Source organism: Bos grunniens, chromosome 5 (assembly GCF_055505025.1).
Source record: "Bos grunniens cultivar Pamir isolate PY7600 chromosome 5, Bosgru_T2T1.0, whole genome shotgun sequence".
NCBI lineage: Eukaryota > Metazoa > Chordata > Mammalia > Artiodactyla > Bovidae > Bos > Bos grunniens.
Window position 1 is genome coordinate 27,433,279 of NC_141169.1, and position 16,753 is coordinate 27,450,031.

Here is a 16,753-nt window from a genome sequence, read left to right on the forward strand (position 1 = left end):
CCGTAGGATTAGGGATCCAGATCCCTAAAGAAGTGGAGACGGCTGGCCATACCTGTCTCCCCTTACCCTCCTCAACCCCACACCTCCTCTCCTCCTGCCTCCGTTTCCTCCCCAATCTAGTTGGAGCTCCAACCCCTTACTCACCTACCATCTCTTCTCTGGAGTCTAGACTTTGCTCCTCTGCCTCAGTTGCCTGCCTGGTCTAAAAGTGGGATGGCTTTCTGCTGGTGATGCAGTAACTTGCCCAAAGCTTCCCCTTTTCCTCACCAACTTCTGAGCTGGGTTTGGGGAGGGGGGCCCAGAAATCCATCTGGCACCTCAGGCTCAGAAACACCCCCCCACCAGGGGGAGACTTTGAGGTCATGGGACACCCCACCACGGGCACTTCCTCTTGGGCAGACGGGTGGGGTGGCCCATGTAATCATCGGACACAATTATGGACTATTTATACTTTATCCCCGCCCCCCACCTGCCTGGCCGCTTTAACCCTCTGCCTCCGCTGGACCTGGCCAAACCTCCTGCAGTTCTCCCTGTCCTGTTCTTCTGAAGCCATTGACTCCTTATCTTTGTTTCTCTGGGCCTATTTCTTTTCCTTTTTTCTGCTGTGTGTGTGTGTGTGTTTTAAGCCACATGCTGGTCTTGTGTTTTCCTCTGTTCTCTCCCTATTATTTCGCTAGTTTCTCTTCTGATCTTATTGGATTGTTTCATTTGCTCTGTATGCCTCTCAGTCTTTCTGTGTTTCTTCTTTTGCTTCTTTTCCTTTGTCTGCCAGTCACCTTGCTTCCCTAACCCTCTCCTCAAAAGTTGAGTCTACAGGGTTCTGTTAGAGAAGTCAAATCCTGGGGCTGGAAACCCTAACTCCCCCACCATCCATCCCTGAACATTGACCCTGCCTGCTGGTTAAACTGCAGGTAACTCTCCCAGGACTTCCAGCTGCTCCTGCCCCCTCCTCAACTTTGCCTTGAGAAGCTGAGCTGGGAGAGTATGAGGAGCCTCAAGGTGGGCACCCAGGAAGAGCAAGTGAGGGGACTGACTGGGGAATAAGGAGAGCGGGGAAGGACCAGGCTCCATTCCTCTGATGGGCAGGGCTGGCCCGGGGAGAGGGGTGTGTTGGGGAATAACTTGCAAAACAACCTCGGCTGGCTGGGCCCCTCAGTGGGAGATGCTGGTTCTTCCACTTGGCTCCCCAGTCCTCTCTCTCCTATAAACTTACCTCAGGGTCCAGGTTTCAATTCATAGACTTTTTTGCATTCCCCTCTTCCAACTGGGTGAGTTTCTTTTCTTCCCCATTTTGATGAGAAGTCAAAGTTTGGAAGTCCTGCCTAAGCTCTAACTTCAATTCTTCCTGCTGCAGGGGGAATGGATGCACGACAGTGAGAAAGGGAACCAGACCCACTCCCAGGAGAGCATGAGCGCTCATGAGAATGATCCATCAGAGGTTGGAGACTGGATGTGTGTGTGGCCAAGAAGGGCCTAGGGCTGGTAACTGGCAAGAAATGATGGCATCTGGGGTCTGTATTAGGGGGAAAGGAAGTTGATCCAAAGAGGCCAGGCTCGGGCATGGATGTGACCCAGTGACTTCCTACCCCCTACCCTCACTCCTGCCTGCCTTAAATTTCCTCAGATATGCAAGATCTAGCTTCTGCCCCACTAAGGGAGGTAGGCCTAGGTTTCACTTCTCAAGACTGAAACTGAGGTACTGGGAGGAAGACTGGGGAGCCCCAAGCCTGTGCCAAGCCCTCCCCACCCTGTCCCTCCCTCCAGGCCTTGCTCTGGAACCTACCTCCGTGACCCTCAAATGCTTGGGCAGCAGAAAGCCTCAACCCCAGAACACACACTCCCTCCTGACTTTCACAACACACGGTCCACACGGCTCTCCTGCTCTCGAGGTGGGTGACTGGGGAAGCAGGCATCTCTGTGGTCAGCTCGGATGTGTGTGTGGGGCGTGTGCGCCTCCAGCCATGTCACTGCGATCATCTGTGTGTGAGTTTGTCTCTGTTCATTCATGACAGTGGCCGTGCCCCGGTGGGGAGGCTGCGCGCGTGGACGTGCACATGTATCGTCCTGTGTTTGTCCATGAGTGTGTATGTCAGTGTGTTCCAGTCTCTCTGTGTGAGTGTCGTCCCCAATCCCCCATCCCCCCCCTGGATCTCTAATTAGTGGTTTGGGGTTTGTTCCTTTTCCCTCCTGTTCCTTCCCTCAGCGGCAGCAGCGGCGGCGGCAGGAGCAGCAGCAACAGCAGCAGCAGGAGCAGCAGCCGCCGCCGCCACCCGCGGACCCGCAGCCAGGACTCCGGAGTCAGAGTAGGATTCTAGGATCAGAGCCTGAGTGGGAACAGGAGTGCAGCTGGCCTAGGAGAGGAGCGGAGCCCTCCTCGGACCCTCAGGCGACCCCTTGCCAGCACTCCCAGTGCCAGACCTCCAGAGAGCAGAGACTCAAGACACCCAGCCCCTTATCCCCCAGGTACAGGACACTCGGGAGCTCTGTCTGGGAGGGGTTCCCATAGCCGCCTATGGGATGGCTGGGGGCAGGGTGTGGGGCACCTGGGCCCACCCTGCATCCGCCCAGACCCTCAGCGCCCCCAGCATGCCCTGACAACTTGCCCTGTCCCTACCCCCTCCTGCTTCCCTGGGAGCCCCGTTTCTCCTCTCCCTCCCAGATCCCTTCTTTGGGGGAGCTCAGCAAATGGAGCAGGAAATTTGGACCCTCTGCCTCCCTCTCTCGCCCTGCTCATTGGATCCGGAGCCTTCTCCGCTGGGAAAGCTGTAATTAGAGGGTGGATCCCTACAGACAGAGAGCAGCCCCCCCCACCCCCACCCCCTAGTCCCTTCTAACTTTAGATCTCTTCTCTCCCATTCTCCCATTCTCCCTCCCTCTCCCTCTCCCTCTCTCCGGCTCAGCTCTCTCCATCTGCCTGGCTCCCTGGGACCCGTTCCCCAGCCTCAGGATGGCGTCCTCCCTGCTTGAGGTAACTGCCCCCTCCTTCCCCCAGGACACCAGCCTCGATCTTAATGGTCCTAATCCCTGTCCACTCCCACCTTCTAACTCACACAGACAGTTGCTCTGGTGCTTGTCACTTCCAGGGGTCAAAGGAGGGGTGGGGGACAGGAGAAAGGGGAGGAGAGAGAGCAGGGCAAGGGGTCACGGAGCAGTCAGATCAGGACTGAGGGGATTAGGTTAGAAGAAGGCATGGACCCCTGAGGTCCGCCAAGCACACCAACTCTGAGGAGTGGAAGAGGGATTGAGGGATCGAGAAAGGAAGGGGAGGGGAGTGAAGAGAGAGGAGTGGGAGAGAGATAAACTGGTAGGGGACAGGGGGAGAGAAATAGGCCAGAGGGCTGGCTGAGTGGGCACTGGGCAACAGTGAGTACATGGTTCTTTGGGGGTCCTGGCTCTGGGGACTCACCCTAAGCAGTGTCTTGTCTGGTTTGTAGGTGGGGAGGGGGCTGGGCTTCTGGGCTGGTAGCAGAGGAGGTGGGCAATGAGAGAAAGGAGAGGGCAGTCCATGTATGTGGTGGGGCTGACCAGAGGAACTGGGCCCAGGTCTGAGAGGCAACCAAGGAGGAGGGCCAGGGTCTGAGGCCGCCTGCCCGGCTCACAAATATTTAGCTTTCAGCCAAAGACAAACTCAGCTCTATTTTGGGAGTGGGAGGCTCCAGGGCGGACCGGGCCACTTCCCCTCCAGGCTGGGACCCCAGCATCCCTTGCCTCTGGCACTGAGAATGGAGGGAACCAGGGTACCACGGGGGTCAGGGCTTGGGGGCTTGAGAAACTGCTGACTCTGCCAGGGCTTCTGAGGGACTCATGGCACATCACAGTTGGAAAGGCGGACTCACAGTCACTCAGAGGCTGTCTGAATGTCCCGAGTTCTCCTTGCTTCTGGATCTCTGACTCTGTGTCTGTTACCACTTCTGCTTTCTGGCTCCCTCCATAGGAATTTAGGACCAGAGAGCCCTTCCCAAAGATCAACTCCCATCAGTGGCCTTGACCTTCTGTATTCTTGGGCCCCTCTGAAGGCCCCACGTCTGCTCCCAGTACACTAGCTCATGTCCAAGCTGACTCATTAGCCCTACAGGAGAGGTGTGTGTGAGATGGACCAGGAGTCTCTTAACACCTGTGTTCACTGGCCTGCATGTGAGTGTCAGAATGTAGAGCAGCACACCTGCACGTGTGGCTGGTTTTGTGGGAGCACAGGTGTGTGTGCAGGCTGGGTCACCCAAGTATCTGTTAGTCCAAGTGGGGAATGGTGTGTGTAAGGCTGGTGGATAGGGAACCTGTGACTGAGTTTGAGGGAATGGCATGTGAGGCAGTGGGGCGGACACCATGACCTAGTTGGGGGTCCTCAGGGGCTTTGTCTACCCTCTACTGCAAGGAGGCAGATTGCTCACCCCACCATCTCCCCAAGAGACTCTTGATTGAGCCATCATTGAAATGCTGTGCTTGGTCTTGAGGAAGCTGGAGGACTAAGGTGCATGGAAATCCTGGGTCCACCCAAGGCAGGGGCCGTGTCAATGGGCGTGGGCTTCATGCCAGAGTTGCCAGCGTGGCACTGGTGCCGGCGGGAGTGGCTGGGCCAGAGGTCTGCTGGAAAGACATGGGATTGGGGTAGCATTTGGCAAGAGGAGCGTGTCCTGGAAACTGGACTTTCTTATCCCTCATTCCCTGTAATCTGGAGATGCCCCTGATACCAAGGCTTCCAGCCTCTGTCTCTTTCATCTATTTTGAGGGGCACCTGGGCCCTCAAGCTTCTTCTTATACCCCCATCAGGAAGTCCTCTTGGACAGTGGGAAGAACTTGGGGGTTCAGAGAGGGAAGCGTGACAGGAGGCTCACCTGGGCTGAGTGAGATGCAGAGGATCAGGGAGGAGGGAGAAATGGGGATGGGGGCTAATGGGGACTGAGACTTGGGAGCTGGAAGAACTAAATAATTTGGGAGGAGGCTGAAAGTGGAGAACTGGAAACTGGGACCTCAGGTGGCCAGTCAGCACTCAGATGTCCAAGTGAGCCTTCCAGTGAGAGGTCAGGGGAAAGAGGGCGGGGTCCCCTCCCCATGTGAGAGTGAGAGCTGGGACAGCTCCTTATCTTGTTCCTTCTCCAGAGATTCCCCCTTCAGTACTTAAAAGCCTGTTTTGGTGTGGTTGGCATTGTTTTCAATGGATGTGGGTGGAAGCAGGAGGAAAAACAACTCGAAGGTGGGCTCCAGCCCCCGGGTCCCCCATATGGGGACACAGGCACACATATTTAGAATCCTTAACCAGGACCCTCTCCCTAGTTCTCGGGAGAGCCCAAGCAGCAGGACAAGGAAACTGAGGCTGCGATGAACCTTAGCCAAGTACCCAGCTCTTGGCCTCCAGAACCTTCTGAGCTGTCCGGTGCCCGGCTCCCCCTTCTCTGTCCCCCGGGCCCTGGGGCCCTCTGTTCCCCAGGGCGGGGGTCTCCTGTTGGCCTGGGGCTGCTTGCCTTCTCTCACCCCTCCTTCCCGCCCCATGGCTGGGTGGGGTCCTTGGGCTTGGCTGAGGCCCCTGTGGCCACAGTGTGAGGGCCGGGCGGGGGGGACGGCGTCGGCGTTTTTAAAAATAAACCGACCGCAGGGAAACCAACGGAGCCGGGCCAGGCAGGCAGAGGGGGAGGGGGTGGTCAGGGGGAGAGGGAGGGAGGAGTGGCCTGGTCTGGGGGTTTTCTGAAGCCCAGCACCGGGGGGGTTTTCTCTTAGGTAGGAAATCGGCCCTCCCACCTCCCCCCTTTCTTCCTTCCCCCTCCTTTCTTTGCTCTGCTTTCCTGTGCCTTCCTTGCCCAATCTCTTTCCATCACCTCTCTTTGTTTATTCTGCGTTCCTCTCTCTCCCTCCTTTTGTCGCTTTTTCCTTCTCTTCTCTTTTGCGTCCCTGCCCATTTCTGCCCCTGTGGGCCAGCTCCCACTGTTTTCACTCCCCCCCCACCCCCTACCACCAGGGGCTTTAAGGTCAGGTTCTCACCCTGCGGGCTCCTCTGCTCTGTGGGTCTATGGGTTCTGCTCTATGGTTCTATGGGTCTCTGCCCCTCTCCTTTGCACAATATATTTTGACCTTTCCTTTCCACTAGGATTTGCCTCCTGCCCCAGCAGCTGCCCTGCCTTACCCACCTCCGCTTGGGAGGTGAGAGGCTCCAGGGACACCCTGGCTGGAAGGATGCAGGGCTTCTGCCATGGCCAGATTTGAGGATGCTTTTGATGGTTCAAATTTGGGAGTCCATGGTGTTATCAGGACCTCAGAAAGAGGTCACTGGGCAGGGGGAACAGCAGGTTTCCCTTTGGGAGCAGGGCAAGGCAGGCGATTGCACATACAGCCCTCACTGCAAGCCTTTAAACCTCAGATTTACCCCTAGGATTGGTGTCACAGGTGCAGACTATGTGCTCGGAGCTAGCAGGCTGGCCTGGGAACCCTGGATTTTTGGGTTCTTTTTCAGTTTTACTGGGAAGGTACAAGGTACATTTTTGCTGCTGTCGTTGAGGGCCCCTGTCAAGGGACTATACAGGGTCAGCTTCTGACTTGTTTTTGGTGGGATTCTCAGTAATGGATGCCTATGCGTGCCAGCCAGAGATCCAGGAGGGCACCATTTCCTTATGGGATGTCCCAGAGCTGACTCAGGGAGGGGTACCGTGAGGGATGGTGATCTCAGGGAGCCTTGGCCTGGTAGCAACAGCACAATGGGCATTTGGTATTCCTAAAAGATCCCTGTGCCTTGCATCTACACACATTTCCCTCATTCACTGTGCTGGAGGGGTCTCTACGTGTTAGGGGACACTGAGGCATGGAGGGAGGGGTGTGGCTGTGAGCCACTATCATAGCCAATCCAATTCCCTGCCCTGGAGGGGTGTGAAGATTTCAGCTCTCCAAGCCCTCCCAAAGGGGTACCAGCTGGCTCCACAAAGCAGGAGGTGCCTAATGCCTGCTTGAAAGACATTCTTGCCTCAGCCACAGCCCTGGCTTGGCGGCAACCCTGTTCCCTCTCAATGTCCCAGTGTCTCCGCCGTCGCTTCCTCTTGCTCCCTGGCCCAGGGTCCCTGCCAAGAGAAAGAGATTCCTTACCAGGGACATGAGGACACTGCTTTAGGGTGACTAGGCCACTGCCTTAGTCAGGAGATGAAGTAGAGACAGGAAGTGAATAAGGGGTCAAGCTGGGAAAACCTGGAACGGGGGCAACTACGGTCCCCTAAGACTTTGGCTTTTCCCCACGCTGCTCTTTCAGCCTCTTCTTTCCTTTCCAAGTCCCCCACAATGGCCTCTGCTCCCAACCCACTTCCAGGGGTCAGGATCCCTAATACTCACCGCATCCGGGTGCTGCCTTGATCCCTGGCTCTTCTTTCTCATGGCTTTTTAAGAAGCATCTCCTGTTCCTCGGAGGCCCTTGCACATCCCCAGCATCACAGGGAGCTCTGCTTCCTGCCTGCTAGGTTGGGTGTCACCGTCCCTGTCTTGGTCCTCTGCTCTTTTTCCAGACTCTATCTGAGCTCTTCCCTGGGTCCCAGTCCTCACTGCCCATCCCTCTCCCCGACCTTACCTCTGAATCCCCATCCTCTTCACCTCTTCCTCACCACCTTTGTTCTTCTGTTCTCCAGGTCTCCAGGCTGTGCAGTCCTTCTGCACATCTCCTTTTCTCCACCTAACCAATGCTTCTCTCTCCCCACAGGAGGAAGCTCACTATGGCTCCAGCCCCCTGGCCATGCTGACAGCGGCGTGCAGTAAATTTGGCAGCTCCAGCCCTCTGCGGGACTCCACGACACTGGGCAAAGCAGGCACAAAGAAGCCATACTCTGTGACCAGTGACCTTTCGGCCTCCAAAACCATGGGGGATGCTTACCCAGCCCCCTTCTCCAGCACCAATGGGCTCCTCTCCCCACCAGGAAGCCCTCCAGCACCCACCTCGGGCTATGCCAATGACTACCCTCCCTTTTCCCACTCGTTCCCAGGGCCCACGGGCACCCAGGACCCTGGGCTCCTAGTGCCCAAGGGGCACAGCTCTTCTGACTGCCTGCCCAGCGTCTACACCTCTCTGGACATGGCACACCCCTATGGCTCCTGGTACAAGGCAGGCATCCATGCAGGCATCTCACCGGGCCCAGGCAATGCTCCTACCCCTTGGTGGGACATGCATCCTGGGGGCAACTGGCTCGGTGGCGGGCAGGGCCAGGGTGATGGGCTGCAAGGGACACTGCCTGCAGGCCCTGCTCAGCCTCCACTGAACCCTCAGCTGCCCACCTACCCGTCCGACTTTGCCCCCCTTAATCCAGCCCCCTATCCAGCTCCCCATCTCCTGCAGCCAGGGCCCCAGCATGTCTTGCCCCAGGATGTCTATAAACCCAAGGCGGTGGGCAACAGTGGGCAGCTGGAGGGGAGCGGTGGAGCCAAACCCCCCCGGGGTGCAGGCACAGGGGGCAGTGCTGGCTACGGGAGCAGTGGAGCAGGGCGCTCCTCCTGCGACTGCCCCAACTGCCAGGAGCTGGAGCGCCTGGGTGCTGCCGCAGCCGGGCTGCGAAAGAAGCCGATCCACAGTTGCCACATCCCGGGCTGTGGCAAGGTGTACGGCAAGGCCTCCCATCTGAAGGCCCACTTGCGCTGGCACACGGGCGAGAGGCCTTTCGTCTGCAACTGGCTCTTCTGCGGCAAGAGGTTCACCCGTTCGGACGAGCTGGAGCGCCACGTGCGCACTCACACCCGGGAGAAGAAGTTCACCTGCCTACTCTGCTCCAAGCGCTTTACCCGAAGCGACCACCTGAGCAAACATCAACGCACCCACGGTGAGCCAGGTCCAGGACCCCCACCCAGCGGCCCCAAGGAGCTGGGGGAGGGCCGCAGCACTGGCGAAGAGGAGGCCAGTCAGACGCCCAGACCTGCCTCACCGGCACCCCCAGAAAAAGCCCCTGAAGGCAGCCCGGAGCAGAGCAACCTGCTGGAGATCTGAGCCGGGTGGAGGTCTCTAGCCCCCTGAGTCTGCCTTTCCAGCCTCTCCTGGCTCTGTGGACCACTGCTTGCCCCTCACCCCCTTTGACCCATGCATGTTGCCCTTTGCAACTCTATCCATCTTTCCCTCTTCCCACCCATTCTGGGCCTGGGTATCACCCTGCATGCTTCCTCAGCTTACTTCCTCCCCTTGCCATGAGACCCTTCTGCAAACTCTCATCTCAGGCAGTCACCTGGTGCCTGATCTCTGCACTCAGGGCTTCAGAAGCTCTTTCCTCGCTACTGCTCAGTTTCTCTCTCTGCTCTTACCAAACCAACTCACTTCCCCTCCATCTGGGCTCCCAACACTTCATTTCTCCATCTCACTGACTCCTTTATGTGCATCTTTTCTGCCTCCCAAGCTTATTTACCACTATTCCTTAGCTTTCAGGCTCCAATCTTCTCAACTTTGTAGTCCACTGCCTTCTATGCTCCAGAGCGTTTTTTTTTACAAACACAGTCATGATGATGATAATGATAATTTATTGCCCCCTGGTGGCCTCTTCATTAGGGACCAGAGTTCAGGGGATTGGGGTAAGTGACCTGGCAGGGAGCAGGGTGCCAAGAGGGGGCAGACTGGTGGGGATCTGATCCCAAAGATGGGGTGACCCCAGGGTCAGGGAGGCTGCCCCCAGGCATGTATATTTAACCCCTATGTTCCAAGAGAAATGAATAGTAATAATAATAATTCTATTTATCTAAGTTATGATGACAGGTCAGGTAGAGTGAGCTGGGGAGGGAAGGGGGTCCATTTCTGCTATGGAAATTTTAGCCAAATGCATCTCTGTCTAGAAAAAGTGATAGTGGAGATCTTGTTAATAGAACTTCTATCATCAGGGTCTCAGTTAATGGTGTTTCTCTTAACAGAATCTCTGCTAATAGAGTGAATTAGCTAGATCTCTGTTAATGAGTTGATGGGGTATCTCACAACTAGGGGATCCCTAATATTTCCAGCCCTAGCCAGAAGCTGTGAAAACTCAAGCCCTATGGAGGGGAGAACTGGAATGTACTCCAGATTCCTTGACCCCAGAGCAGGTTCTTCCACTGCCCCTCCTGACACCATGACCCCATTAGGCTAATCCCTTGTTGCCACCTTTAACAGAGCTTGCAGCTGCCATCTTAGACATGCTCTTTGGGGAAGCCCATCTAACCCAAGGAGGACATTAGTTTGGAGGTGTCTCTCCTGGAGAAAAGGCGGGGAAGGCTTCCTCTGGGATCAGATCAAGAAAATCGAGTATTTATTGAGTGCCTACTCTGTGCAAGGCACTGTGATAGGCTGGTGCCCAGAAGTCATGAGAAAGAAGAATTTATAGACCTAGGAGGACAGAGGTCCCCAAGCTGCCTTGGGGTTGCATCCACAGGCCGGCAACCTGGGACTTCCGATGCTCCCAACTCCACCTCCAGTGACTTTTAAAGCCGCTTCGTGCCTTTGAATGCCTTTCCTGTGACTTTGGATCCTCCTTTTCTATTTCTTGCTCCCTCAAGGCCCCAAGTTAAAGGGTTAAAGCCGCCGGAGCTTGGGGAGAGGGTAATATTGTGGAAGGGAAGGGATCAAGCCCTCATGGAGTCTTTTTTTTTTTTTTAATTTAATAAATAAAAGTTTGATTTTAAATTTTGTCATGCTGAGAAAAGAGGAAGAAGAGGGCAAATAGGCGAGCCACAGGATTTCTCCTTGGCAACCCGGGGAGTCACCAGGGGCATTGTGTCCTGCCTGTTTGCACGTTACGCCCAGGGTAGAATACTTCGGCTGTCCCGCCTTGCGGTGGAGGTGTTTTTAACGGCCCAGAGCTCTCTGCGGAGTTGGGAAGGCAAAGAGGTTTCTTCCCCGGCTCTTCCTCGGGCTCGGCACCAGCGGACCTGGCCCGGCATTAGCCGGGACGCGCGCCGGCCCCGTGAGGAGTATCGCGGGGCCAGAGCCCGGCGCGGTGCGGCTCCCGCGGGCGGACCCGCCTGGCACGTAAACCGCCCCCGGCCCGGGGCCTGCAATCAGTCGTGCCCGCCACGGAGTTAGAGGCGGAACAAAAGGCACTCTGTGGCGGCCAGCCCCCAGCCACAATAGGGCTTTGTGCGGCCCCCGCCCCCTAGGGCTCCCCCGCCAGGCAGAGGGGCTCACCCGCAGCTCCCCCGGCCTGGGCCCGACTGCGGGCGGCGCCCCAGTCCGCCGGTACCGCTCGGGGCATCGGGAGAGGCCCGCCGCGCTGCAGCGGGGAGGGGTCGGCGGGTCCCAGGCGGCGATCCGGCCGAACTCGAGCTACCGGCCCCCTTCCCACCCCGCCCCCGTCCAGGTGCGAAATCTCCTGCCCTCGGGCGGGGAGCGAAGCTTCAAAGGCGCTTTGAAGAGGATCGGAGTTCCGAGGACTCTCCCGCGGGCCGGGGGCCGCGGCGGAAGAGAGACTGAAAAGGGGCGGGAGACGCCCAGGCTCGCGGCGGCAGCCCGAAGTGGACCCCCGGGCTCGGCTCCTCGGGACCCCCCAGGGCCTGGCTTTCTCGCCTGCCGGTCTCCGCCTGTCCGGTGCCAGCTCCCGCCCGCCGCAGCCTCGCGGTCGTCCCCTCCCCGGCCCCTCGGCCCCTTTCATCTTCCCTAGACTCCGCTTGGGGTTTTGCTGGTTTCTGGGAGATAAAAACCGCCTCAAATAGCGGCGGCGCGCTGCCAGGACAAACAGGGCCGGGCGGGCCATGTGCGCTTGGTTACCGGCCCCGGGCCGGGGCGCCGGGCTTCGGCGGGCCCGCGGAAGGGGCGGCGGGACGAGGTCCAGGCACCCAGGCTCCCGTGATGCCTCCCGCCTCTCAAAGTAGGGGGCCCATTTTAGAAGTTTCGGGCAGCGGCAGGGGCGCTGCCTCGGTTTCCCGCCCAGGTCGTAGGGAGTGGCCGGGGTGGAGAGACCGCCTGCTGAGAGCTCTGCGCCCCCGGGACTGTGGGTCTCAGTCACTGTGACGCCGGGGCCACCGCGCCCCCTGGTGAATTTAGTGGAGAGTGCGCTAGGCCCGGACTACTCTCCCAAGACTCTGCAAATTGTGAAAAATCATTCAACAAACATTAAATAAGCTGTATGGGCTTCCGGTAAAGAATCCGCCTGTAATGCGGGAGACCTGGGTTCGACCCCTGGATTGGGAAAGGTCCCCTCCAGTATTCTTGCCAGGAGAATCCCCGTGGACAGAGGAGCCTGCGGGCTACAGTCTATGGGGTCACAAAGAGTCGGACACGACTTAGAAACTAAGCACACACATGGGAGATGGTGACTGTGTGTGAATACACAGAGCACCGTTTCCTTCTCTCCAGGTCACATTACTGGTAAGAGGCAGGTACCTAACTGATAATTATAACGCAATCTGTTGGGGAAAATCAGGCTTCATTGAAGGGAGGGTGGAAGTTGCAGGCCCAGGCTGTAGTGAGTTTTGGGGGTTGGATGGTGCCAAGGTTAAGATACAATGAAACTGTTTGGGGGTGGGACTTCCCTGGTGGTCCAGTGGTTAAGAATCACCTGCCAGTGCAGGGGACACTGTTCCATCCCTGGTGCAGGAAGATGCCACATGAGGTAGAGCAACTACAGCACAACTCTAGGCCAGTGCTCTAGAGCCTGTGTTCCCCAACAGGAGAAGCAATGGCAATGAGAGTCCCAAACACAAGGAGAGAGATAAAGCCCTCACACAGCAAGGAAGACCTGGTGCAGGCGAAAATAAATACATTAATTAAAAAAAAAGTTTGTGAGTGGCATTTCACTGCTCTCCACAGGTCTGTCAGTCACAGACTCCCACTTTTCCTTCAATCCTATGTTGCTTTCCTGTCTCAGGAAGTGCTTTCTCAGCCAATTTCTCCAAACTTCCCGGTTTGTATATTCTGCTCTTTTACGCCTTCTGTGACTTCCCAGACAACAGTAAGCTAAGGGCCAGACGGGGTACTCATGGTGTTGTCCACGCTGTACCACCTGGGGACTTTTTGGAGCTACAGCTTCAGAGCTCCATCCCAGAATTTGTATTTTAACAAGATTTTCAGATGAGTCCTATGTTTATTAACCTTCTGGAACCCCTGGTTTTCTGACTCGGGGTATAATGCTCGAGGGGAACTTTTCATGTAGAAAGAAGGGGCAGACACAGACAAAAATATTAAAGCAGAATGTCTCTCCATTGAGGCTGGTTGCTCTTGGGAGTGGGGACTATGCTTTATACAGTTCTGTGTGCCCAGAGCCTGATCCTTGGAATTGCTGAGTGTGTATGTGTGTGTGTGTGTGTGTGTGTGTGTGTGCACGCGTGCACGCATGCGTGTTCAGTCGTGTTCGACTCTTTTCAACACCATTGGCTATAGCCCGCCAGGCTCCCCTGTCCATGGAATTTTCTAGGCAATAATACTGGAGTAGGGTGCCATTTTCTTTTTCAGGTGATCTTTGCCACCCAGGGATAAAACTCTTATCTCCTGCATCTCCTGCAGGGGGTTCTTTATCACTGTGCCACCTGGGAAGCCCTGGAATTGCTTATTAATATTTGTTAAATGAATGAACCAATGTCCAGGGTCACCTAGTTTGTGGCAGAGTTAGAGCTGTTTATCTCCTGAATCTGCTTAGTGCTTTACAATTTCTTAAATGGCTTTGTTTCCATTTTTATGTATGGGAAACAACCATGCGTTACTACCCTCTGCAAATGAGGGAGATCAGATCAGATCAGATCAGTCGCTCAGTCGTGTCCACTCTTTGCGACCCCATGAATCGCAGCAGGCCAGGCCTCCCTGTCCATCACCAACTCCCGGAGTTCACTCAGACTCACATCCATCGAGTCAGTGATACCATCCAGCCATCTCATCCTCTGTCGGCCCCTTCTCCTCCTGCCCCCAATCCCTCCCAGCATCAGAGTCTTTTCCAATGAGTCAACTCTTCGCAGGAGGTGGCCAAAGTACTGGAGTTTCAGCTTTAGCATCATTCCTTCCAAAGAAATCCCAGGGCTGATCTCCTTCAGAATGGACTGGTTGGATCTCCTTGCAGTCCAAGGGACTCTCAAGAGTCTTCTCCAACACCACAATTCAAAAGCATCAATTCTTCGGTGCTCAGCTTTCTTCACAGTCCAACTCTCACATCCACACATGACCACAGGAAAAACCATAGCCTTGACTAGACGAACCTTTGTTGGCAAAGGAATGTTTCTGCTTTTGAATATGCTATCTAGGTTGGTCATAACTTTCCTTCCAAGGAGTAAGCATCTTTTAATTTCATGCCTGCAGTCACCATCTGCAGTGATTTTGGAGCCCAGAAAAATAAAGTCTGACACTGTTTCCACTGTTTCCCCATCTATTTCCCATGAAGTGGTGGGACCAGATGCCATGATCTTCGTTTTCTGAATGTTGAGCTTTAAGCCAACTTTTTCACTCTCCACTTTCATCTTCATCAAGAGGCTTTTGAGTTCCTCTTCACTTTCTGCCATAAGGGTGGTGTCATCTGCATATCTGAGGTTATTGATATTTCTCCCGGCAATCTTGATTCCAGTTTGTGTTTTTTCCAGTCCAGCGTTTCTCATGATGTACTCTGCATATAAGTTAAATAAGCAGGGTGACAATATACAGCCTTGACGTATTCCTTTTCCTATTTGGAACCAGTCTATTGTTCCATGTCCAGTTCTAACTGTTGCTTCCTGACCTGCATACAAATTTCTCAAGAGGCAGGTCAGGTGGTCTGGTATTCCCATCTCTTGAAGAATTTTCCACAGTTTATTGTGATCCACACAGTCAAAGGCTTTGGCATAGTCAATAAAGCAGAAATAGATGTTTTTTCTGGAACTCTTTTGCTTTTTCCATGATCCAGCGGATGTTGGCAATTTGATCTCTGGTTCTTCTGCCTTTTCGAAAACCAGCTTGAACATCAGGAAGTTCACGGTTCATGTATTGCTGAAGCCTGGCTTGGAGAATTTTGAGCATTACTTTACTAGCGTGTGAGATGAGTGCAATTGTGCGGTAGTCTGAGCATTCTTTGGCATTGCCTTTCTTTGGGATTGGAATGAAAGCTGACCTTTTCCAGTCCTGTGGCCATTGCGGAGTTTTCCAAATTTGCTGGCATATTGAGTGCAACACTTTCACAGCATCATCTTTCAAGATTTGGAATAGCTCAACTGGAATTCCATCACCTCCACTAGCTTTATTCGTAGTGATGCTTTCTAAGGCCCTGACTTCACATTCCAGGATGTCTGGCTCTAGGTCAGTGATCACACAATCGTGATTATCTGGGTCGTGAAGATCTTTTTTGTACAGTTCTTCTGTGTATTCTTACCACCTCTTCTTAATATCTTCTGCTTCTGTTAGGTCCATACCGTTTCTGTCCTTTATCGAGCCCATCTTTGCATGAAATGTTCCTTTGGTATCTCTGATTTTTCTTGAAGAGATCCCTAGTCTTTCCCATTCTGTTGTTTTCCTCTACTTCTTTGCATTGATGGCTGAAGAAGGCTTTCTTATCTCTTCTCCCTATTCTTTGGAACTCTGCATTCAGATGTTTATATCTTTCCTTTGGGAACTGAGGCTCAAAGAGTTCAGTGATTTTCCAAAGTTACACAGCTGTAAGAAGAGGAGCCTGCAATTGCATTAGACTCCAATTCTATTAATAACTCCATTGTTATGAATTAGAGTAAGATAAATATCGCTTAAAAATTGCAGCATAGTTGATATACAACATTGTATTAGTTTTAAGTGTACAATTTAGTGATTTGATACTTTTATAGATTATACTCCATACAGAGTTATTATAAAGTATTGACTACTTTCCCTGTGCTATATTGGCTACAATGTTTCAAGTGTACAACACAGTGATTTGTTATTTCTTTAGATTATACTCCACACAAAATTATTATAAAACATTGGCTATATTCCTTGAGTATTGCTGTTGTTGTTCAGTTGCTAAGTCGTGTCCCGACTCTTTGCGACCCCACGGACTGTAGCCCTCCAGGCTCCTGTCTATGGGATTTCCCAGGCAAGAATACTGGAATGGGTTGCCAATTCCCTCTCAAGGGGATCTTCCCTGACCAAGGACTGAACCACAGGTTCTTGCTTCTCCTGCTTGGCAGTCGGATTCTTCACCTGGGGAAGCCCCGTGTTGACATTACATCCTTGTATTTTTTACTTTGTAGCTTGTACCTCTTAATCCCCTTCACCTATTTTTGCCCCTCTCCTCTCCATCTCACTTTTATTCTGAAGGCAGAATTCCCGGTTTTGGTATTTTTAAGGTCCGATCTCCCTCGTGCCTCACTTTGCTTTTGGTAGTATAACAGTACCCATCTCATGGAGTTGTAAAGATTAGTCAAGCACTTATCATAATAAATGCTCAGGAAATATCAGTTTCCCAACTGTTCCCACTTTTCCTTCCAGGAAGCCTAACCCTGTGGCCTTTAGGTTCTGGCGGGCGCAGTACTCTCCCTCCCAAGGTCTCCCGCCTGACTTTCCTCCTCCGGGTGAGCGTCCCTCAACTTTCCAGCCAGCTGCCCGTGATAAGAGTCGGTATTTTCCTCTGGGCGATTCACAGTTCTGGAAGGGTTTAATTAGGTACTTCCCTGAACGTGGCTTATTTTGAGCTTTTCGAGTGCTGAGAGTGAGTGGGAGACTATGCTGGGGAATTCGGAACTGGGAAAACAGCAGTCTCACAGGAAACAAAACAAAACAAAAAAACCCGCTGTGACTCTTAACTAGGGGTCAGCGCTGCGGACGTGTCGGCGCCGCTCTTTCTCCCGCCGCTAGGCGGCGCGCCAGGACGCCGGAAGTCGATACCAGAACTGCGCATGCGTCCTTCTTCTGCGTTGCTCTTCCGTTTAC

The 16,753-nt window shown here is 54.2% G+C and overlaps 1 protein-coding gene across 1 annotated transcript; it reads left to right on the top strand.

Annotated features, from left to right (window-relative positions):
- Nucleotides 1-2,863: 2,863 nt before the first annotated feature.
- Nucleotides 2,864-12,042, top strand: SP7 (Sp7 transcription factor). The gene is made up of 2 exons (XM_086399262.1): nucleotides 2,864-2,968; nucleotides 7,667-12,042. Exons 1-2 carry the CDS (start codon nucleotides 2,948-2,950, stop codon nucleotides 8,936-8,938), a joined length of 1,293 nt encoding a protein of 430 aa, XP_086255388.1. The 5' UTR covers nucleotides 2,864-2,947; the 3' UTR covers nucleotides 8,939-12,042.
- Nucleotides 12,043-16,753: the final 4,711 nt, after the last annotated feature.

Coding starts and splice junctions, on each gene's coding strand:
- SP7 (XM_086399262.1), top strand. CDS start 2,948: ATGGCGTCCTCCCTGCTTGAG. Junction 2,969..7,666: donor TGGCGTCCTCCCTGCTTGAG/GTAACTGCCCCC, acceptor CTCTCCCCACAG/GAGGAAGCTCACTATGGCTC.